The 24,706-nt window shown below is 31.8% G+C and overlaps 2 protein-coding genes across 2 annotated transcripts; one reads left to right on the plus strand and one right to left on the minus strand.

Moving 5' to 3' along the window:
* Positions 1–1,952: 1,952 nt before the first annotated feature.
* Positions 1,953–4,367, plus strand: LOC132730739 (uncharacterized). The gene has a single exon (XM_060716722.1). The coding sequence runs from the start codon at positions 1,980–1,982 to the stop codon at positions 4,284–4,286; it is 2,307 nt and encodes a 768-aa protein (XP_060572705.1). The 5' UTR covers positions 1,953–1,979; the 3' UTR covers positions 4,287–4,367.
* A 2,395-nt stretch (positions 4,368–6,762) lies between these two features.
* Positions 6,763–24,258, minus strand: LOC132730740 (uncharacterized). The gene is made up of 2 exons (XM_060716724.1): positions 24,243–24,258; positions 6,763–8,146 (listed from the first exon to the last, which is right to left on the minus strand). The coding sequence occupies exon 2, from the start codon at positions 8,143–8,145 to the stop codon at positions 7,363–7,365; it is 783 nt and encodes a 260-aa protein (XP_060572707.1). The 5' UTR covers position 8,146; positions 24,243–24,258; the 3' UTR covers positions 6,763–7,362.
* Between the last annotated feature and the right edge of the window lie 448 nt (positions 24,259–24,706).

A 24,706-nucleotide genomic window follows, 5' to 3' on the forward strand; every position in this document is an offset into this window, starting at 1 on the left:
CTCGGTGAAATATTTTTCGATCTTACACTGAAACAAACAAATATCCTCTATATATTTAAAGATTTATATATCACTATTTATTCCCGTGTTATATACCATTCCCGTGTTATGAAGCATTAACGTGTTATCTAGCATTCCCGTGTTATATAGCATTAGTTAACGCGTTTTATTACATGTTTTGCAGTAGATTACTGAATTATAACGGTTAATTATATTCTGATAATTTCACAGTAATGATTACCAAATGTAATTTCACAGTAGCCGAACTATATTTGGCGTAAAAATAAAATATCTATCATTAATGAATGTTTTTTTCAGCGGAAATGTAGTCAATCATAATAAAAAATGTACGTGATAACTGTAGTTCGTAAATATTTACGAACGTTGTGCTGAAAAACATCTAAAATCTAAAAATAATCATGGAATTATATTTTGCTTCAACATTTTGATGTCATTATTTGATGACGTCATGAAGATAAAGCATGACGTTACGCGGCAAAAATCAGTAAAATGGTGTAAAAATCGTTAAAAAATCATGAAATAAACAGAAAATTTGTTTGTTTTACATGTAAGATCAAATAATATTTCACTCGTGAACCCCAGCTATTATATTTTCACTCGTGGCTACGCCACTCGTGGAAAATATTGCATCTGGTGTTCACTCGGTGAAATATTTTTCGATCTTACACTGAAACAAACAAATATCCTCTATATATATCATTCCCGTGTTATATAGCATTCCCATGTTATATAGCATTAACGTGTTATATACCATTCCCGTGTTATAAAGCATTCCCGCATTTATAGCATAAATGTGTTATATAACATTCCGTGTTATATAGCATTAACGTGTTATATAGCATTAACGTGTTACATAGCATTAACGTAAGCAATTAAATAACAGCAATACTTCAAACGGTAGCATGTGAGGCATGTAATAAAAATATAGATTTAAAATATTTTTTAAATTATATATAAACTTTAGAATGATGCACACAATATCCAGCCATGTTCCATATGTATGAAAAAACATACAATTTATATGTTTCCTTTCTTTTTATAAAGAAAATTCAGACATTTTACAATTAAACAACTATTGAAAACTGATATAATTATATACAAATGTATCCCAGTGTTAATCAGCATGAAATTAACCGTAATATAACGGGTTGATAGTTGTTTTTTTTGTGTTTGTTTGTTTTACTTTCTAGCAAATGACCTTCAAGTAAACTCAAATGTGACGTCAAACAAACTTTACAGAAGCCTTTTGTGACTAACGTACGGCAGTCCCATCTGCATCACCACCTTCCCTTTAGATATAAAATTATCTGTTCATTAAATCTACAAACGGTTCATAAAACCAAACCATCCCCGGGACACACTAATAATTGATCTCTATATTACAGGATAGGTAAAATCTAGATATAGATGATGATACATTGATATAACATCAAAACATTCGTACGTACATCCTGTTTTAAGTGTCTCTATATAAACCTATTTAAACTGAATATGGGGCACATATGATTGTATAAAGTGGTACGTTCAATAAAAAATAATTAACTTGTTAACGTTTTAATGTTCATTTTTTAATTTTTTTATTATTATTTTTTCTTTTTTTTTCTTTTTTTTTCTTTTTGGGAGTCGGGGACGGGGGATGGGGCTGTAAATGATACAGAATTATAAAAAAAAATGTGAAGATGACTTTTTTTATCTAGAAGAATTGTTATACTGAATTTTGCATCCAATAAGTGTATATCAATTCAAACAAACTTTAGGGGTATTCTCAGAGAACTTTAAAAAGTATCATCTGATCAATAAATATAATATTAATATACTGTTTTTTTTTTTTTTTTTGTTTTTTGTTTTTTTTTTTTTTGTTTTGCATGCGTGCCAGTGTGCGTGCGCTTGTGTGTCCTTCCAATTTGAATTTAGTCATGTAATGGACTATATTTGATATTTTTTATTTTCAGGTAAACATGTTGTCTCCATTTCTGAAATACACTATATTCTGCGCCTTGTTCATTGGTTCAATTAAAAGCTGGGATCCAGATGCTGGCCTCATCAAGTCATATACGAAGTTACATAACGTAACAGTCCAAGCATCGTCTGGTAGCCATCCTGAAAATGTTATTGACAGTAACGACAACACGAACTGGGTATCAGCGCACTGTTTACCATCCGGTTATCTGAATAGAAATGATGTTAATATAATTTTTGGCGCGTGCAAAACTGGCGCGTGCTTATCAAGTGGGAATTCTGGGAATGGTCTCGGAGACGCGACAGACGGAAACCCTTATACGGCAGCGCATGTGCAGAAAAACGGATCATCAGCGTTCCTATCTGTGGATTTAGTAAATTCCCAAGTTTTGCAAATAATTTCAGTCGGCGGGGTGTTTCCAAGTCCTACACATCTATATGTGTATGAAACAACAAAATTTGGCTTTCAAAAACATTTACTAAAAACTTACACATCGACTGATAATTATAAGAATATTAATATTCCTGGAACGAACTTCACCGTAAACAAACTAGAGCTCGTTTCTGATTCAGGTTTCACTGTAAAGGACATAGGTGCAATTGGGGAAAATGGGTGCACAGAGCATATAACAGTTGATCTTGGTCACGAACGCCGCGTCGGTACGATTCGAACACGCCACTGGGCCGGAAGTAATGCGGCTATAAAACTTGTACTGAAAACATCAACAAACGGGCATATATGGAATATGGTTGCTGATTTAGACCCAAACGCTGTACACGCCGTTACTTCACGTTTTCGGCCCGCTGATATTCGTTACATTACTTTAGAGTACAAAGTCCATATGGTTAATTATAAAAAGGTTTATTGTTTTGAAGTGGACGCTTGGGACGAAAACGGCATATGGGGACCTGAAATAGCCGCAAAACCGCAAGTTAACACATTTCGAGAAATGCTAGGTGTGAACGGGATTTGGGGCTGGGGAACAAAAAGTTACAGTGACAAATTAGGACCTAACGAAGGACCTTTGTTATATAGTGAAGTTGCAAGTCACGCGCGTAATTATCATAATCTCGTCTGGGACGTGACTGATCCCGATCTTGACCCTGAATACGATGCAATGGCAGCCGGGCATGGAACTCAAGCAATGTGGTGGTTGAACTGGGATACAGAATACCGTGCATGGAATGCAGCAAATTTAACCGTAGATATTTCCATACAATTCACAAATAAAACAGTACCGGAGAGCAAATGGAACACACCTGAGCAGTCTGCTTTTCACTACGGGCAACAGGTAGCAAAACATTTTGGATCAGTTCATGGCAATGGTCTTGTTCAAGCAGTCGAGGTCGGCAACGAACCATGGGACTATAACGCTGCATTTTATGCCTCGGTCTTAAAAGGAATGGCAAGCGGTCTTAAAAGCATGGATAACAAATTGATTGTTATTCCTGGTACTTTCCAGGCCGAGGATAAAGACCACGAAAATACTTACATTGGTACCCGGGTTCTTCCGGAAGTAGCGGACAATATAGATGTCATTAACTGTCATACTTACAGTTTTATCAATGATGACGCAGGTATACGAAAAGGAACGTATCCAGAAAATAAACTGTCCACATTTAATAACATCCGACCAATAACAAGATGGCGGGACACAAACACACCGAATAAACCCATATGGGTTACAGAATGGGGATGGGATTCCTATGGTGTGGGAGAACAGTGTAGAGGAACAGAATGTGTAAGTGAGCGTGCACAAGCTGTGTACGCTGTACGAGGTCTTTTATTGCTAGCAAGGTCAAATATTGAAAAAGCCACGTGGTATTTCTACGCCAACACCGACTGTGATACTTTATTCTGCCGCAGTGGACTCACTTCGTCTCACAATAATAATTTTCAGAAGAAAGCAGTATTTTACACATTTCAAAAATTCTTACAGTACGTTGGTAACACTTACTTTCTTGGTGTTATCCAAGAAAATGACAACGGTTTTGTTTATGCTTTGAGTGACAGGCCTCATGCATGTTTGGAAAATGCAAGCGTCTCTGACTTGCTTCAACATGCATCTCACGTAATCGGTTGGCTTCCGGTTGATATCAGCAATAAAAATTCAAGACAGACCACATTACAACTTCCGGCGGAAACACAGGTATCATTTGCATGGAGAATCACTGGAAGCTCAAATGATCGATTATCCAAGACGTCTGAATATCAGCAAAGTGGCAATTCACTGGAAATGACTTTAAAAACTGAGCCTTTGGTCTTGAAATTTAACCACAAAACTATCACAAGTATTGTAGGGTAAAAGAATAGTCATTGTTAAAATATTGTGCTCTTCTATTTTTCCATTTATTTTGCTGGTCAAATTATTAAATATATGAACTTATTTTGATTGAGCGTTTTGCCCTTATACTTGTATACTTTTCCCTAAAACATCTCAGACAATCTAAATTCATTTAAAACTCTTGAACCTAAAGTCGTAATGATAAATGGAAAATGGTACCGTCATTCCTGAATTGAAAACAAAATACTTTGAATATTCGTAATTTTTTTAAATTGTAATAATACAAATGTTTAAATATTTTAGTATATATATATATATATATATATATTTCTGCCAAACCACATTTTGTGAGTTATCACGCCTGAATATTATAGTACAATTGTATAGGAATCTAATGTCGATTTCAATAGTGTTCAATGATGAAAACATTACTGTTCATTGCATTACATTACATTAGTTGTTGTTGTTTTTTAACACTGATAAAATTGAATATAAAACTGGTTCTGAATATATGCATTGAAGTAAATATACTTCAGTTCACCTTCTTTGTCAAAAAATAAATTCATGCACGGGTAACTACACGTGGGTCTCTAATTTGAGCATCGGTAAAAAAATACAAAAATGTACATGAATTTAAGCTGATCCAACTGTGCACTATAACTCAAACCAAATGGGTTCTGACGTGTCAAAAAATGTCATGCTTCGAAAAAGGATCAAACAAACTACTTTGAAACATTCATTGAGATTCAATGAGACTTTGCTTCAAACAACCAAATTTGCTATCAAATTCCATCTTCTCGGATCCATATGTGCTGTAGAGATCCATAGGTGCATAATATAAAAATCATTAAAACAGCAACGGATTACTTTTCATAAAACATTCAATATTTTATGCGTTTTTGTATCATTCTGAAAAAGAAAGTAATATTTGGAAAAATATATAATTTATTCAGTTGAAACACGAAATGATTTTCAAATAAAAACATGTCAACTATATATAGCTAATAATTAAAGAAATTCCATATATCAGCGAACCTTGTTTTAATTCTGTATTATAATAAGGCATCATACAAGGACATTTTTTAATTCTAGGTATAAATATAGCAAGACTCATATTGTACCATATATATAGATAACAGAGAATGGAAATAAGTCGTATTTTGCTTGAAAATACGTATAGATAATTCTTGTGCTTATTTTTCGCTATGTAACTCGGTAAGTCCCTATGAAGAATTAAAACATAAGACTATGGAATTCATACACGAATATCTTTTTTCAGTTTACTTAAGACAGTCCTTATAACATATGATTTATAAATTACAAACATTAACATGACTTTGTACTAAAATATAAAATAAGATATGAATTTCATATTTCATTTCTTCTTTCTTTTCACGTTTGCTTAATATTTTAAGATTGGGCATTGAATATATTTGATACATAATCCTTTTCATACAACTATAAGAAATGACTTTACGTATTAAAATTAGATAGTAATTTCTATTTTGTTAAAATTTGCGTAAAAGAAAATTTTACATCATGCTTTCAATATTTTAAGTCTCTTTACAAGTCTGACAAATGCATTACATAACAATCTAACTCCTGGTTCGATGCATACAAATAACCATACACACCGTCAAGAAGTCACATATTTGTATCCTAGATATAAAAACTTGCTGTTCCATTTTCAAATTGTATGACAAGCTAGGAGTTTCTATAAAGGGATCACATGTATTCATATTTTCAGTACGAATTAACAAAGAGTAAATATCTCCACATTTATTTTAATGGAAGCCTGAACCCAACATTGAGCTTTTAAGTCTACAGATATGAAAGTTTGCAGCATTATTTCTGCCTCGTATTTTCCGAGATAAAAGATAGCACGTTAAAGCAGCATCCATTTTGTTTTCCTGCTCCATACACTGACCCAGAAGGTTTAGTGCTGTTTCTTTATGTCCGAAATTTGGCTCCTCTACAAGGCATTTTGCAAGGTTGGAAATTGCAGTCTGTTTATCACGATGCCTTCTGAGATGAGAATATGTCTTATACTGTAGAAAGTATAAATACGGCAGAGAATCTACCACAGCCAAATTCATCCATTCATCATATCTACCTCTATAAGGGATATCTTGTTGTGGTGATCTGAACATTTCATATTGGAGTTCTTGGGGACAGCAGTTTATTTCACATCGTAGAAACCTGACACAAGATGTAATTATACTCTGTAGCAAAGTATATTCATCATCTGCTTCATAACATAACTTATTAAATGCACTTTTGAGTTTAGATTGTTGAAAATTGTAGCAACTACATATTGGTTCAACTACATTGTACTGATAACTTTCTTCAATATTTTTCAAAATAAGTTCAGCCCTCTCAATTTCTCCTGTACAATAGAAAATTGATGCTAGTTTCACTTTACTCGATATTTGGTCAACGTTTAGACATAACGACATCAAAACGGTAGATTCTCTGCATAAACCAACTTGACTTGAAGCTAGAGCGGAACCTAAATGCATGCTGAGAAATTTAGCCAATGCACTACATGCTAATTTATTTTGCCCTTGATTCATATAATGAGTGGATTTCATCAGGTATTTATATAATGTCTGCAATAGAACTCTTATATGACAGATTTTATTCGTATCGTTAAGGACAACCAAGAGAAATTCATTGACAAGAAAAACAAAACCTCTTACGAGGGTGCCTGAAATCTTACAAGACATATCTTCAGGAACAATCTCTACTAACCTCCAAAAAGTGTTTTGAATTCTGAAACCAAGTTGATCACATTCTATTTCAAGTAATGCACTTCCGTTACTGCTTATTATGTAAGAGAGTGTATCTAGTATGACTTGTTTTGTCACTGGAGTAAAACGTCTTGCCATTAAATTGTTCTCTTGGATGATAAAATGTGGGCAATAATCATTTAAAACACAATTGTAAAGCTTTGTCAGACAGTAATTCAGACAGATAAGCAAGTTGTTTTCGTTCCAAGCGTTGTTGTCTGTACTTGAAATACAATGAAGCATGACTGTTTTACACATAAAACTTGAAATGCTGTCAGGGCATTGTGTATTTATAAATGATTTTAAAATCATTTCATTAGGACATAGCATCTGATTTGTGTTATATTCAGATTAAACATTAAATATCGCTCGGCAAGGGAAGTGGATATTCTCCATTCAAGCTCTTCATTTCCACTGCCTTTGGCTCCAACTCCGACAACGAAACACCCCATAGTTTTAAAATACTGTTTCATATCATTTGTAGGCCATTGACCTTCACGTTGGTGAGCAATCCATTGTCTAGCTTGCAATGGCCACTGTTGACAACTAATTGCAAGGACAATGTCATGACCATAGCAACCAGGAATTTCATCCAATGATTGTGCTGGTCCATGTCTAACATATTCACCACCAGGTATGCTATTGACTATTGCGTTCTTAAATAGTACTCTTCCTATTCTATCTCTATACGAGTACTGATCATACACATTATCTTCTGGAAGTGGAGCATCATTTCTCAGTATCTGTAATAAGCAATATCCTGGTGATACAGTATCATCCTGTATCATTAACAGGTTTTGTTTACCAGGTTCCCATTCACTCCAGTCTTGTATAACACTATACCTGGGGTGTTTGAAAAGTGTATCTGAGTCAGAACTAAGTCCAGGGGTTGTAGTGCCTTCTATTCTACTACCTAAGGAATACACATTTACATCTTCATGTATTAATCGTTGTCCTATCGTATGTATTGATTCTTTCATTAGCCATAGTCGCCTTCTTTTCATGACCATTCTTTCGTTCACTCCTATCTCATCAAGTACTTTAGACAGTCTGAGTGACACATTGCGAGTGTAATCAGGAATTTCCGACATCCTGTAAATTTAATTAAATATTATTATTTTCATCATAAATACAAGTTACAATAACTAAAGAAAATGCATGTCTACAATTGACTTTGTAAATATCAAATCAAATTTTCTTCTGAAGATGTAATTTTTAGCACAATATGAATAATTAAACAGTTTCTTAATTGTTAATGTTTGTGTTTGTTTTTCCTCGAGCTAATTATTCGATTTTACTATGTTTATTGCAGCTTTAAGGAATCTTGAGGTTTAATCTGCAGCAATAACAAAGTTGAATACGTAAGTCCTTTCTTATTCGATTTTTTCTATCAACCTATATAATTATATAAATCAATAAGATAAATCGATATAAACTCTTCGAATTGGAATTTGTAATTTGATAGAAACGGTTCTGCAAAAGTTAAAGAGATAATTATTGTTTAAAGTTAGTTTCATTATCACAGTTAGCATAAAAACATAAAGTAACAGAAAATGACATTAAATTCTAGGAAATGTTTGAAAAACAAATTTTGATTTTCCCACCATGTAGATGTTTATTTATAACAGAACAGAACAGAACAGAAATTTTATTTAAATCTAACTTGAACATTTACAGTTCATCGTTACATACAACAAATTTTACATGCACATAGTAATAATGTAAATATCATATTATAAACATGCAAACAACTTTACATATTTCATCAGATCATAACAAAGAATTTAATTCATTTGTTCTTAATTTAAAAGCATTTCTGCAAAACGGAGCCAATTTGTTTAAGACCTTTACATTTGTAGAATTCAACAATTGTGTGAGTTTGAGCATACTCGGGTGTCTATGATAATACCTAGGAATAGACTGATTTCTAAGTAAAGCATACATTGGACATATTAAAATAAAATGGTATTCGTCTTCAATATCATTACATTGGCACAGTGTACATTTTCTATCGTTTCTATCTTTATTTCTATGTCTACCAGTTTCAATATTTAGGTCATGTGAAGATAAACGTATTTTAGCTAAAATATTTCTTAAACTACGACATTTCATTTTATTTATATATTCGGACCTTTCAAAATCTGGCTTTAATTCTTTAAATAAAAACAAAGATGACTTTAAACAAATATCTTGTCTCCAATTATTTATATACATGTCAATAATTCTAGTACGAAAAATAGGAACAAACATATTAATATTTACCGAAGATGGATACATCCATACTTCGTAAAAACCAGTGTTTTGTAGTAAATCTCGGACTTTAGATGCCCAGTTCACAAAGTTACAATTTTCAGCTTCATATCTTAAAGTGTTCATTGTGCTTGATAAAATACAGTTATAATCCTTTTCAACATACAACCTTAGGAAATATTTAACAATTCTAACTTGTCTAACTACATATAATGGATATCTACCCAATTCACCATATAATGCAGAATTAGCAGTAGACATTTTAACATTGAGTATCCATTTCATGAATTTTCTATGTATTCGTTCAATATTTTCCGCTTTTTCAAACCCCCATACTTCACAAGAATAATTCAATATAGATGCAACATATGAATCGAATAAATTTAACATAATATTTACAGGAACTTCAATGCATTTTGTAATACTAAATAATGAGCCCATAGCTTTAAGAGCTTTATCAGCTAATGTTTTTGTTGCTGTCTTAAAAGATCCACCACTAGATAACACAATACCTAAGTAATTAAAACTTGAAACAAATTCCAATTCTTCCCCGTCGTAATAAATATGTTCATTTACATTGGTCATTCCACCTTTTTTAAATACAAGAACCTTCGTTTTATTAACATTTACTTTTAATTGCCATTTATTACAATAGTCTTTTAAATTATGTAATGAAGTTTGAAGCCCATGCGCCGTCTCTGAGAAAATGACTGCATCGTCGGCAAAAAGTAGTAGGTATATAGAAAGTTGCTCTAATGTCAAACAAGAACTATCATCTTTTTGTAAAAACAACTCAATATCATTTACGAATAATGAGAAAAGTATCGGAGAAATTATCTCCCCTTGCAATAATCCAACATCACATTTGAAAAAATCAGACAAGGAATCCATATGACGTACACATAATTTAACATCTTCATACAGAGACCTGATTACACAAAATAAGCGTCCATTTACACCATATTTATATGAATAGTACCTTGAGTAATATACTTGGTTCCTTTACTTCTTTTCAAGAGGCATTAAAAGTCTTCTTTACCTTATAATTCACTTCAAGGGTGATTTTTAAGTATTTTCTTAATTAATCTTGATTGAAATTTAACAAACCCTGACACGAATTTGACACTGTGATGGAATTAATTACTATTTCATTTGTTCCTTTTATGTAATATGTTTTAAAAGAATAAATTAAATGCAATTTTTAAAAAGAAATTGATAGATATGGATATTTGTTGTAAATCGTGACTTATAAACGAGTGGCAGATATTTTGGATATTTCTTTAGTAAGAAGAAAATATATGCACTCTTTCAATCATAACAGAACATACGTCTGTCATAGGTATTCAAATGTCACAACAAAGGAGAGTGGGGACATCAGAGGATATTCTGGTCACGGTTTATCGACGCAATATTTTAACATTGTGAGATAATATGTCCATTAAAGATATGTAAAAAGAGCTCAGAATAGTGTTTGATGAAGGATCACTCGTCATGAAATAACCTCTTGATGATCGCCAATAAAAAAGATAATATCCATCGATATCATAACCCGTCTACCTGTTGGATACCTTATTATTGTTCATCAAAATACGTTGTTCCGTTTTGACAATCGTTATTGTTTTATCTCTTCCTTATCCGCGATGCACGATGGTACGATGGTGAAAACGCGATGGTACGATGATGAAAACACGATGGTACGATTGTGAAATCGCGATGTTGCGATGGTACGATGGTGAAAACGCAATGTTATGTCGTGTTTTCATCATCGTACCATGGCGCCATCGTGTTTTCACCATCGTACCATCGCGTTAACACCATCGTGCCATCGCGTTTTCACCATCGTACCATCGTGTTTTCATCATCGTGCCATTGCGCTTTCACCATCGTACCATCGCGATTTCACCATCGTACCATCGTGTTTTCACCATCTTACCATCGCACTAACACCATCGTACCATCGCGTTTTCACCATCGTACCATCGCGCTTTCACCATCGTACCATCGCGCTTTCACCATTATACCCTCGCGTTTTCACCATCGTGCCATCGCGCCATCGTATCATCGCCTTTTAGTCAGTATGACAAGTAAACGAACAGAAAGATATCAAATTCTTACGGTGTTCCGTAGATTCTGATACGGAGATAGTAATTAACAAATTTAGAATACTAACTTATTAATTTGAATTATATATAATAAAACACTTTATCTTTACATTAAATTTTCCATTTATATAATTTTATTGTAAATAGATCAAAGACAATTTGATATATGCTTATAATTATATGCTTAATGCATGGTTGCATTTTTTTCTTTTGCTGTTTTTAATATATCAACTTGAAACCCCACATGTACTGTGCACAAGGGTTATAGCACGTTTTCACCATCGTACCATCGCGATTTCATCATCTTACCATCGCGATTTCACTATCGTACCATCGTGCCATCGCGTTTTCACCATCGTGCCATCGTGCATCGCGGTTACAGACTAAATAAAATAACACGATTGTCCAAACGGAACACCTTACCAAAGGGAAATTAATTTATGATAATTTTACCATTATTGATTAGTCAAGACTGTTGATCTTGTTTATCAAATCTTTTTGGATAACATAGTTTAGTTTACTACATATTTATAGGAGAAATTGTGTAAGAATGCTTATTTCTTTGCTCAAGTGTAGTGATTATTGTAATGCAATATAACGATAATTTTCATAATGAATTGTTAAAATGAGTATTTAAACTCAGAAACTTTGAAATGTTGTTGTTGGTTTTTACCATTACACACATATATATGATAGGTAATATTAAAAATGATCTCACCTATACAATGAGTTGACTTCCATATCTACTAGAATTAAAGTTGTTATACAGTAGAACCTCGGTAAGTCGAAGTTGAAGGGACTTGCGTAAAAACTTCGACACATCGGGACTTCGACTCATGAATCGCTCTCAATTCCATGACAAAATTTCGACCCGTGACTAGTCCTAATTATAAGCTCTATAAAGAAACATATTTCATGTTTTTCCATCATTAATCTTATCTTTAAATTTTACAATGATAAATATAGCATGTCAAACTACGTTTTTCACGACTACCCAAAGAGTTACAAAAGGCGTATGATTACGAAAGGGCGATAACTAAACCACCTTATAGTAAATATTTCGCGTGTTATTCTCACGCGACACCGGGTCAAGGATGTTTTCAAATGAAAGTAGTGAAGTAGTTCTTACTGTTTACTTTCAAATACCAATACGGCAATTAAAAAAGTTACGATTAAAGCATTTTATCACACATTTTATCGCAAACAAAGGCTGTTTGAACACACGGCTGTGTTATTAACACCTATCACACAAGTTGATTGGAAATCGTCTTCGCAGCCAGATAAGGTGTGAAAAATGTCTCGAGGTCAAAGGTGTCAAAACAATCCAACGACTTCGACTTATTTGTGGTAAATTGCACTAGATTTACTTTATACGGACCACGAAAAAACCTCGACACATCGAAAAATTCGACACATAAAATTTCGACTCATAAATAGGTTTTTATAAGGAATATATAGGGGGGAAAGTCGGGACTTTCATTTTTATTCGACACATCGAGAAAATCGACTAATCGAAGTTCGACTGATAGAAGTTCTACTGTACTTTATAACTAACACTAGTCAACTAGTAGATAACGTGTACATTGCATTAAAGTATGACATCCGAAACACCTTAATTATAATCTAATATTTTTAGAAAAAGAATAGCAGGTGATCAAAAGTAAAGGCATGCAGTTTAATAACTTTTATCATTTACAAATAAAATACATGATTCAGATCCTGCGTAATATAATGTGAAACGAATCGAATTATATTGTATAATTTATGCTTGTAAATAGATGAAAATTTTGTAAACAATTGAAATAATTCTTCGACATCAAAGTAAAAAAATGATCCGGTAAATTTTATTTATATAGACAATATTTCAGAGAAGAACAACCGTGGTTATGTACTGGCACTTACTTACCTACGACTAAAATAGTTATTTCAAGAAATAAAGTTGAAAATTACCACTTGAGAAATAACCTATTTTCTTAAATATTATACCTGTTGGGGAATTTTCTGTCAATGTCTTACAGCGATTCAGTGATGAAAGAAATCACAAGATACATATTGTAGTCTCTAGTTCAAAGTCTGAAGTAATGAATGTCATACCACCATCAAGTACATTACTTCTTTTATTCATTTTATTTCAAACAGGGACATAATATTTTTATCTTTGTCCTAATGTTTTGTCAAACGAAAATGCCTATTGTAAGTCTATTACGCATGAATTAGGTCATTTTTTAAGTAAGTTAAAAAATATGATATATTAGGCAAATTAGAAAAATTGGCGATTTACCAAATTTACGAAATTAAAGGTTAAAAAACGGCGTATTTACGACTCATTTAGAAAACTAACCATTTAAGTGTTTGAAACACTCGATTTACAAGCTGGATGTTTTACGCTTTATTTTTAAATGAAATCAAACAGTTAATCATCTTTAACAGATAGTGTTGCTCCTATGTCACTCCTTTTGAGCTGTTTTAATCGTTTACCTTATTTCTAATTAATACTTTAAAATTACTCATTCGTTTAAACATAGAATACTTATCGCTACTTAATTAAGAATGAAATAAGATATAAATACATGAAAAAAACAATAAATCAAAATAAATACCTGTTACTTAAAGCAACTTGAAAACTTGAACATAAATTGAAATAGAAACTTGGGGAGTTCCAACTGTTGATAAAACTACGTAACTAGCAAACAAAACACCTCAACGATTAATAATGATAATCAGTCAATCGTAACATGAATTGTCAATATCCGGAGATTGACGTAAAAGGCCGAAAATTTGCGATTATGCTCCACATATTTACTTCCTTTTATTATACCAGAGGCAAACAACAATATCAAATGGAAATTGCAGTCTCAGTTTGAATAATATGTGAAAATGCATCACACCTCACGCACACCTTACACCGGCTAAGCGGTATTCAATGTTCAACACTTAATCAATAATCCGGGGGGACCAGAAAAAATAACACTATAAAAGTGAACTATGGGCCACTTTTTATAGCTGCCACACCTCACTTAACACCTACCGTTATAAAAATTTGGAAAACAGATGCTCCCACCAAAGGAAAACAACAATGTTAAATATTAATTGATAATTACAGACTCTGTTTGATTGGGACTGATCATGAGAGATAATCTAAAGGTATATCATGTCACACACCCTCTTACACATAGAAAACTGTCACTTTGTCATATTCAATTTCATTCAAACTCAAATTCTAAATTCACTCACCAAAATGAACAAGTGGTTAAAATAGTGACCGGCTTTGACCGTATATGGGCATGTTATACATAGCTTTTGGGCTGAGGGAAAGACTCGGGTACCTTCAGTAAAGTGTCACTAAGCAATGCTACATGCGAACGAAGAACATTATGATCTAGTTAATGGGCTGGAGTCATTAAAGTTTTGCACGATGACGGATCATGACAGGGATCATGATTATAGCTTTCCGAAAACAAGTGAGCAAAAATATGGTTTGATGAACGATTGGTAAACTTTTAAATATATTAAACCATTGTTATTTTTATGACCTTTCAGACATTTTGCTATTATCTTATAGCAGATGCTGACATCTCTTATATAATATTTCTGAAATGTATATTTCATTAGTGAGAATAAAGTATCAAAACAATTGTTCAATTCATTCATTAATAAACCACATAACATATCAAAATTGTTTCAACATTGTTTCAACATTATATTACAGACTAGTTGAACAATTATAAATATGTCATAAACATTTCTTTCACACAATAGCCAAAAACCTTTTGTAACTGATATATTTTAACAGTTATATTTTGAGTTTGATAAAGAAAAATACATGTATCTATAGATATTTTGGCAACAGTAGACGTTCTTGTGAAATATGTCTTATCATAATAGGAATCAGAGAAAATAAATGTCACAACATTTTTATTATATCCTTAGTTAAAATCTACATGACAAATATTTCTTCATCTAAATAGACTAAAAATTTGTGTAAAGGACAGGGATTACAGCGCATTTCACTGTTTTGTTGTGAGTCTATATACACACAGGATGGAAACTTGAGGAGTAGACAGGCGAATTTGTAAGAAAAGAAAGGCCAATTTGTAAGAAAAAAAACCTAATATAGAAATAACAGGTATTTAGCAATAAAGCTACATGCCTCCAGATAAGAATGTACATAGTATGTTAGGAAAGCTGCAAATCCCTATTACAGATCGAATCAAGCTGGTCCTTTCTTAAAATAAACTGCCAGTTTTTTTAAGGATACTATATACTGATATTGTGGTATCCAGTAGTGATTTTTATTTTAAACATATCTACTTTCTACTTTGTGAAGTCGAATGTTAATTTTATATTAACATAAAGACAATGTAACAATTTTCAGTAAATTAAAAATATAATTGAAGCATAATGTTTCTTTATTTAAAACCAATTTAAAACGTTTCTGGAAAATAGCATGAACCCGCAGGCATGCTGCTTTAAGCTAAATAATACAAAATATATTTGTACCAGTATATAATTGGGAATGTATACAACACGATATCGTTTCTCCAGCTGTGTACTGGTACTTCTCTAAACAGCACAATGATGACAAAACCCTATAACTGGTGGCAACACAATTATTTATTAAAGATGCATGTTTCAAACCGATGAGCCAAATTATCTTTAAAGAATTAAACCTGAAATTTGTTTTCTTAGATTTTAAGAGAGGTGTTCAGATACAAGCTTCAAGAAATAATCTACAAGTAATGTGCCATTAATGACTGATTTTGCAGTATTTATCATCATATTTATAATGTGTGACTCAAACAGCTATTTCTGCATTTTCTGTAATTTCCATGGACTGGAATGTGTAAATTACTTTCTTTGTTCACTTCACAATATTATACTTTAAAGGTCAATGGACATCATATTCACGTGTCATTTCTAATATTTGATCATGTAGAACTAACTTAAGTTATTTTGTTTTTCATTATTTATGTGTTAAATAATCGGTAATTGCCTAAGTATTTCCCTTACAAATAAGTCCGGTATCACACAGATGTAAGAGTAGCTGTGCGATCTCAAACCATAAGTGACATACATGTATCCCTATGTAAAATATTACATACATACATATTATGGATGAACATAAAAAAAATTAATCGCTGATTGTGATCCACTTGTAGTTCATCGTTACATATGATATATGTTTGAACTACAGACAAAATAACTTTTTAGCTCTGAAAACGATGCGTAGTGATGTCGACAACCATAAGTTCTTTTTCAAAATCATGCATGTTTAGAAAATGCAAGCGTCTATAACTTGCTTCAACATGCATTGCATCTCACGTAATCGGTTGGCTTCCTGTTGATATTAGCAATCAAATGTCAAGAGTTAGACAGACCTAGTTACAATTTCCGAAGGAATCACAAGTATCATTTGGTTGGAGAATCACCGGAAGTTCAAATGATTGATTAACCAAGACGACTGAATATCAGCAAGTGGGAACTGGATTGACAGAAAGCCTATTGTAGTAATGAGATATAAAACACTTTCCCATGGACTTTGTTTAAGACTTTCAGCCAAAGCTACCATACCTGAATTCTTGTTTAAGACTGTTTTAAAGGGTTATATTTGGAGCTAGCGTTTATGTACAATTTATGTACAAAATGCATACCCTAGTTGGTTAAATGGAACTGGTCCGTAGTTTTGTTGTTTTTCTATATCACATATGGATCTCTTCAGCAAATATGCAGCACGAATGGAATATGACCGCCGATAACCACATTTGAAGCTAATCTTAAATAAATATTTCCAGAAGGTTTTGTTGAGTTTTACGAGCCAATTTCGTAAAAAAAAATTGAATTTTTAATTCGTTTTATGACATTTTTTTCATATGCTGCATGTTTAGACACACCAGAAGCAGTCCTTAGACGGGAAAAATATCACCACACTCAGGGCTGCATAAACAAACATGGTTAATGTAGAGGAAAGTCAGGAGAAGTTTACATTTTGAATTTGAAACTTTTAATTTTATAAAATGTGACAGACTTATAGTAAGAATTGATTGTGCTTATTTTTAGTTCATGTTCATTCATTCGCAATGCTTTGTTGTAAATCTCATCAAATATTGTTCATAAATAACGATCTTTAAAGTTTAATCCGACAGTAACTATAAAGTTCCTATACGCATTTTAACATGCAAATGAAGACTATAATCAGCTCGTGTACGTGCTATATGAAATTTTCTTGTGCAAACACACTTTAACCGTTGCATTATGAATGGCGTTCAGAAAAGAAAATCATCTCATAAAAAAGATTTAATTTGTACGAAAACACACATTACAGTGCAGAAATATACCGTTAAATTAGGACTGCTACTTATAGCCATGTTTGTTTATTTAATATTGATGTAACGATAATCCGAAGTAGGAGTTTCTCGTGCAAAAAGAAATTGTACTTCCGATTTCGCAACACTGACGTTGCAGATATCTATGCTTATAAAACTCATTTTGGTTCTCTGCACACTAAAATAAGATATAGAGTCGATATGAAACCCCATTTAGTAATGGAAGTCGCTATTTCTGTTTTAACAAAAATTATTTCATGCAGCTTTAAATCTGGTTTATAATGCATATACTCCTAAAAGCGATCGAATTCCTGAATTCAGTGATTAGGAAAATACTTCAGATTAGTCTTTTACTTCGTTTTCTGATTCAGAACTCTCATCTTCAATATCTCTACCCAATTCATCTATGAGAATTTCATTACAACTTTCATTGTCAGCTTCTAATTCATCATTTCCAACTTCACTTAGATTTTCAAATACGTAAGGATTTATATCATGTTCTGTCTGAGAAGTGACTGTCACGGCTAGACTTTCATCTATTACTGGTGATTTACTAGCACTCTTTGGCAATGCATTTTGTGCAAAATATCATTATCCTGAAACTATTTCTGTTTCACTTGATCTCTTTAACGATCCAGTATGTATTAATTTAGGTTGTTACCACACTTTAGTGAATTTTTAATATATGCATATAATTATGCTTATAAAACAATTTTCAAACATCGAAGAATATGTAAAATATGTACTGCAAATATCTGTATACATTATATGTAATCATTAAAATATAAACCTTGTAAATCTTTTCAGCCTCCGTCTGTAGGTTTTTGGACGAACATACAATCTTGAATTATGTTGTTCTTTTTCTGTTTCTACAATAATGTAAAAGTAAAATCGTGATAAAAAGAGCAGAAACATACATTTAATTAATAGTAAAATATACACCAGAAATTGAATTCCTTGCTATTATAAACTTATAATAAGTGTAGTCGGATTTTCTTTCTTTGCTGTATTTATTTCGATTAACCTCCTCTCTGTCAATTATAAAGCAATCTTCTGACTAATCGATAATATATCCGCCATATTTTGAATATACATGTAAACAGCCATTTATGCTTTAAATCTAAATCTATTATCATCCTTTTTGTTATTTATTGATATATCTACTGGTAAATATTTGTCTGTACTGTCTTATATGTATTTGTGTATTATATTTCCATTGATCTGAATTTGTATTGTTAATTGTTTGTATTTTCTGTGTCTTATTATTGTTTATGTATGTCATTACAGGCGCGTACTTACCTTGTCGAACCAACCCAGTGCTTTTATTTTCATTAACCCAATAAGTAGACCGGCAACAGATAAGGACCATTACACTTGAGATGACTCAATACATTTTTGTTATAAACTGAATACTTTACCAAGCAAAAAGCTTGTGTAAATATTTAAATTTGTATTTGTTTAAAGCAAAACAGTATTCTTATTCATAGATTTAAAAATTGGTAAATGTGATTAAACAACGAACTACCTGCAAAACAGTTTTATAAAACTTTTATCTGACTTCAGCTTGTTAACAAATATCAAGTATACATATATCTTTCTACTGTGGTAGACATTTAAAAAGTTTGGCTTAATTTTATATTTACAATTATGTATTGATATAATGAAATAATATTGACGAAATAGTCTAAAATATACACACTCAACATAGAATTATAATCTTTATTTAAACCACCGTAAAAAGTAGAATACGAAATGTTAAAACCCGCCTTTGAGAATATCTAAAATATCACATTTCTATTTGCAATCATTGTTTAACAATCTTGTAGATAATCAATATTTTCAAACGCGCTCTTGATTTAATTTAAGGGGATCTGGTTCTCGTTAATTGATATGTTTATTGTTTTATTTCATAAACAATATATAATCAGTATGGTGTAAAATAGCTTCTTTCAGTGAACTGAGTTGTGTAAAGCTTAATCGGTTCCTAAATGGATTAAGAAAAATACAGCCATTGTAATACCATTACCCGTTAATATGCCTACGAAAACCAACAGGGTATCTTGGTCCAACGTACTTTGTGTTACCGTAAAAGGAAGTCTGTATAAGCAAATTCATAACAAGACCAAACCTAGAAAGGTGGCAGCGAGATGCCTAACATGATAAAAGATTTTAATCGAAATTCGACTCATCTTCGACTTCTTAAAGTGACGTTGGTAGCCGAAATAAGTATAGAAAATTCTTGTGCTTATTCTTCACTATGTAACTCGGTAAGTCCCTATGAAGAATTAAAACATAAGACTATTGAATTCAGACACGAATAACTTTTTTCAGTTTACTTAAGACTATCATAACATATGATTTATAAATAACAAACATTGACATGACTTTTGTACTTAAATATAAAATAAGATATGAATTCCATATTTTATTTCTTCTGTCTTTTCACAATATCTTTGCACAAATATACAATGTTTATTTATTACAAATTGCGACAAAAGAATTGGATCAATGTTTTTTATACATTCAGAAATATTTAACTTCCCATTATATTTATATCATCGTACAATTGGGAAATATTTTTCATAAATGGCTAACTCCTGAATAAATGGAAAATTTGAACGGAACATAGAATCTATACAAAAATTTGAACAATTAAATGACGAAATCTTTCTTTGATCATACACATCTGTTCCCAAAATAGAAGATCTTATTGAAACCTATAATCACAAACTAACTTATTTCAACATACGATTTTGCTTGGCACGTTGACATATTCGATAAAACTTAGACAATCAAACAGTTGCGTTCTGCTTAATATTTTAAGATCGGTCATTGAAAGTATTTGATACATAATACCTTTCATACAACTATAAGAAATTACTTAACATACTCGTATTACAATGAGCTAGTAATTTCTAATATGTTGAATTGATGTCAAAGAAAATTTTACATTATGCTTTCAAAATTTTAAGTCTCCTTACAAGTCTGACAATCTAATTATACAAATAACCATACACACCGTCTAGAAGTCACATATTTTTATCAAAGATAAAAAACCTGTAACATATATGTTGCTGTTCCACTTTCAAATTGTATGACAAGCTAGATTTTTCTATAAAGGGATCACATATATTTCTATTTTCAGTTCGAAGTCACGAAGAGTAAATATTTATTCCATATTATTTCAATGGAAGCCTGAACACAACATCGAAATTATGAAATGTATATTTTGTTCCACTTTTATTTTAATACAAGCCTGGACCCAACACTGAGCTAATTAGTCTACAGATATGAATCTTTGCAGCGTTATTTCTGTCTCGTATTTTCAGAGCGGACAGATAATACTCTAAAGCAGCATCAGTTCTATTTTCTTGCTCCATACACTGACCTAGAAGGTTTAGTGCTGTTTCTTTATGTCCGAAACCTGGCTCCTCTATAATGCATTTAGCAAGGTTGGATATTGCTGCCTGTTTATCCCGATGTCTTCTGAGATGGGAATATGTCTTATACTGTAGAAAGTATAAATAAGGTAGAGAATCTACCACAGCCATATCCATCCATTTATCATCTTCACTTCTGTAAGGGAAGTCTTGTTGTGATGATCTGAACATTTCATGTTGGAGTTCCTGTGGACAACAATTTATTTCGCATCTTAGAAATCTGACACAGGGTGATGTTTTATTTTGTAACAATGTATATTCATCATCTGCTTCATAACATAATATATCAAATGCCCTTTTATAACTTTTAAGTTTAAAATCGTAGCATCCGCATATTGGTTCAACTACATTGTGGTCATAACTTTCTTCAATATTTTTCAAAATAAGTTCAGCCCTCTCAATTTCTCCTGTACAATAGAAAATTGATGCTAGTTTCACTTTACTCGATATTAGGTCAACGTTTAGACATAATGACATCAAAGCAGTAGATTCTCGGCATAAACCAACTTGACTATGTATGTTAATTGAAGCTAGTGCTGAACCTAAATGCATGCTAAGACATTTAGCAAATGCACTACATGCTAATTTATTTTGCCCTTGATTCATATAATGAGTTAATTTCACAAGGTATTCATATAATGTCTGCAATAGAACTCTTATGTGATTGATTTCATTCGTGTCCTTGACGACAAAAATATGCATGTCACTGATGGTCTGACCAATAGTTTTGACGAGAGTGCCTGAAATCTCATAAGACATATCTTCAGGAACAATCTCTACTAACCTCAAAAAAGTGTTTTGAATTCTGAAACCAAGTTGATCACATTCTATTTCAAGTAATGCACCTCCTTTACTACTTATAATGTAAGAGAGTGTATCTAGTATGACTTGTTTTGTCACTGGTGTAAAACGTCTAGCCATTAAATTGTTCTCCGGGATGATAAAATGTGGACAGTTATCATTTAAAACACAATTGTAAAGAATAGTCAGACAATAATTCAGACAGATGAGCAAGGTGTTTTCGTTCCAAGCATTGTTGTCTGTACTTGAAATACAATGAAACATGACCGTTTTACACATATAACTTGAAATGCTATCAGGGCATTGTGTATTTATAAATGATTTTAAAATCATTTTCATTAGGACATAGCATCTGATTTGTGTTATATTCAGATTAAACATTAAATGTCGCTCCGCAAGGGAAGTGGATATTCTCCATTCAAGTTCTTCATTTTCACTGTCTTTGCCTCCAACTCCTACAACTAAACACTCCATATCTTTACAATATTGTTTCATATCATATGAAGGCCACTGACCTTCACCTTGCTGAACAATCCATTGTCTAGCTTGCAATGGCCACTGTTGACAAGTAATTGCACGGACAAAGTCAATACTACCGACACCAGGTCTTTCATCAATTGATTGTGCTGGACCATGTCTAATAAGGTCAGCATTATTACTGGTATTTAATATTGTATTCTTTAACAGTACTCTTCCTATTCTATCTCTATACCAGCACTGATCATACACATTTTCTTCTGGAAGTGGATAATCATTGCTCAGTATCTGTAATAAGCAATATCCTGGTGATACAGTATCATCCTGTATCATTAATAGGTTTTGTTTACCAAGTTCCCATTCACTCCAGTCTTGAATCACTCTGTACCAGGGAAGATTTAAAAGAATATCCCAGTCGGACCTAAGTCCAAGTGTTGTAGTACCTTCTACTCTACTACCTAAGGAATACACATATACATCTTCAAGCATTAATCCGAGTCCTATCGTACGTATGTTTTCATTCATTAGCTCAAGTCGCCTTATTTTTATGATCATTCTTTCATTCACCCCTATCTCATCAAGTACTTTAGACAGTCTGAGTGATACATTTTGTGTGTAATCCGGAATTTCCGGAATTTCTGACATTCTGTAAATTAAATTTTCATCATAAAGACAAAAACTAAAGAAAATGCATGTCTACAATTGATTTTGTAAATATCAAATCAGATTTTTTTCTGGAGATGAAATTTTATCTCTTTGCTTAAATGAAGTGATTATTGTTGTTTTACATTATAACGAACGCTCGTCAACTAGTAAATAGCATTTAAATTGCATTGAAGTATGACATCCGAAAACCTTAATCATAATAAAATATTTTTAGCAGGTGATGAAAAATAAAGTCATGCATCTTAATAATTTTTATCATTTATAACAAAAAATTCATGATTCAGATCCTTTGTAAGATAAAGTGAAACAAAGCATATTATCTTGTATAATTTATGCGTGTTAACAGATGAAACTTTTAAAGACAGTTAAACAATTGAAATAATTCTTCAACATCAAAGTAAAACATGAACCGGTAAATGCCATTTTTATAGAGAAGAACGATCATGGTTATGTTCTAAAATTTCTTCTTACCTTAAATTTACTTAAAAAAATAATTCAAAAAGGAAACTTGAAAATTTTAACACTTGGGAAATGTTTTTTTTTTTTTCTTAAAAATTATTACCTGTTTGAGAATTATCTGTCAATGTATTACAAAGATTCAGTGATGAGAGAAATCACAAGATACACATTGTAGTCTCTAGTTCAAAGTCTAAAATAATGAATGCCATACCACATGAACTCAACTAATTTAAATTAACCATCAAGTACATTCCTTCTTTTATTCATTTTATTTAAAACAAGGAAATTAATTTACTTTTTTTATTTGTCCTTTGTTAAACGAATATGCCTATTGTAAGTCTATTTTGCATGAACGAGATCAAAGATTAAGTAGGTTAAAAGAAAAGATATATTAGGCAAATTAAAAAAATTGTGATTTACCAAATTTACGAAATGATTTGCTAAAGAACGGCGCATTTACGACTTATTTCATTTGGAAAACTAAAAATTTAAATGTTTAACAATTTATTTGTATTTTACATCACTCCTTTTGAGCTGTTTAAATCGTTTATTTATTTCTAATTAATACTTTTCTATTACTCATTCGTTTAAACATAGAATACTTATCGCTTATTAATTAAGAATAAAATAAGATTTAAATACATGAAAAACAATTAATCAAAATAAATACCTGTTTCTTAAGCAACTTGAAACAATAAATCAAAATAAATACCTGTTACTTAAAGCAACTTGAAAACTTGAACATGAATTGAAAATAGAAACTTGGGGGAGTTCAACTGTTGATAAAACTACGTAACTAGCAAACAGAACGCTCAACGATTAATAATGATAATCAGTCAATCATAAATGAATTGCCCATATCGGAGATTGACGTAAAAGGCCGAAAATTTTGCGAGTATGCTCCATATATTAACTTCCTTTTATTGTACCAGGAAGAAATCTTGTGTTCTATAGGTTATCTTTCCAATAAGAAGCGTTGTGTAAACTGTAATAGAACAAAATTTAGATAAAGGATATGAAACTAATTATGTGCATTAATAAAAATAATACCTGTTAATTAAAGCAAACATTAAATTGAAATAGAACTGGGGATTTCCAAACTGTTGATAAACTGTTGAAAAAAACGTTTAAATT

The sequence above is a fragment of the Ruditapes philippinarum genome, unplaced genomic scaffold (assembly GCF_026571515.1).
Source record: "Ruditapes philippinarum isolate M1 unplaced genomic scaffold, ASM2657151v2 ctg3405_1_1_1_1, whole genome shotgun sequence".
In the NCBI taxonomy this organism is placed as follows: Eukaryota; Metazoa; Mollusca; class Bivalvia; order Venerida; family Veneridae; genus Ruditapes; species Ruditapes philippinarum.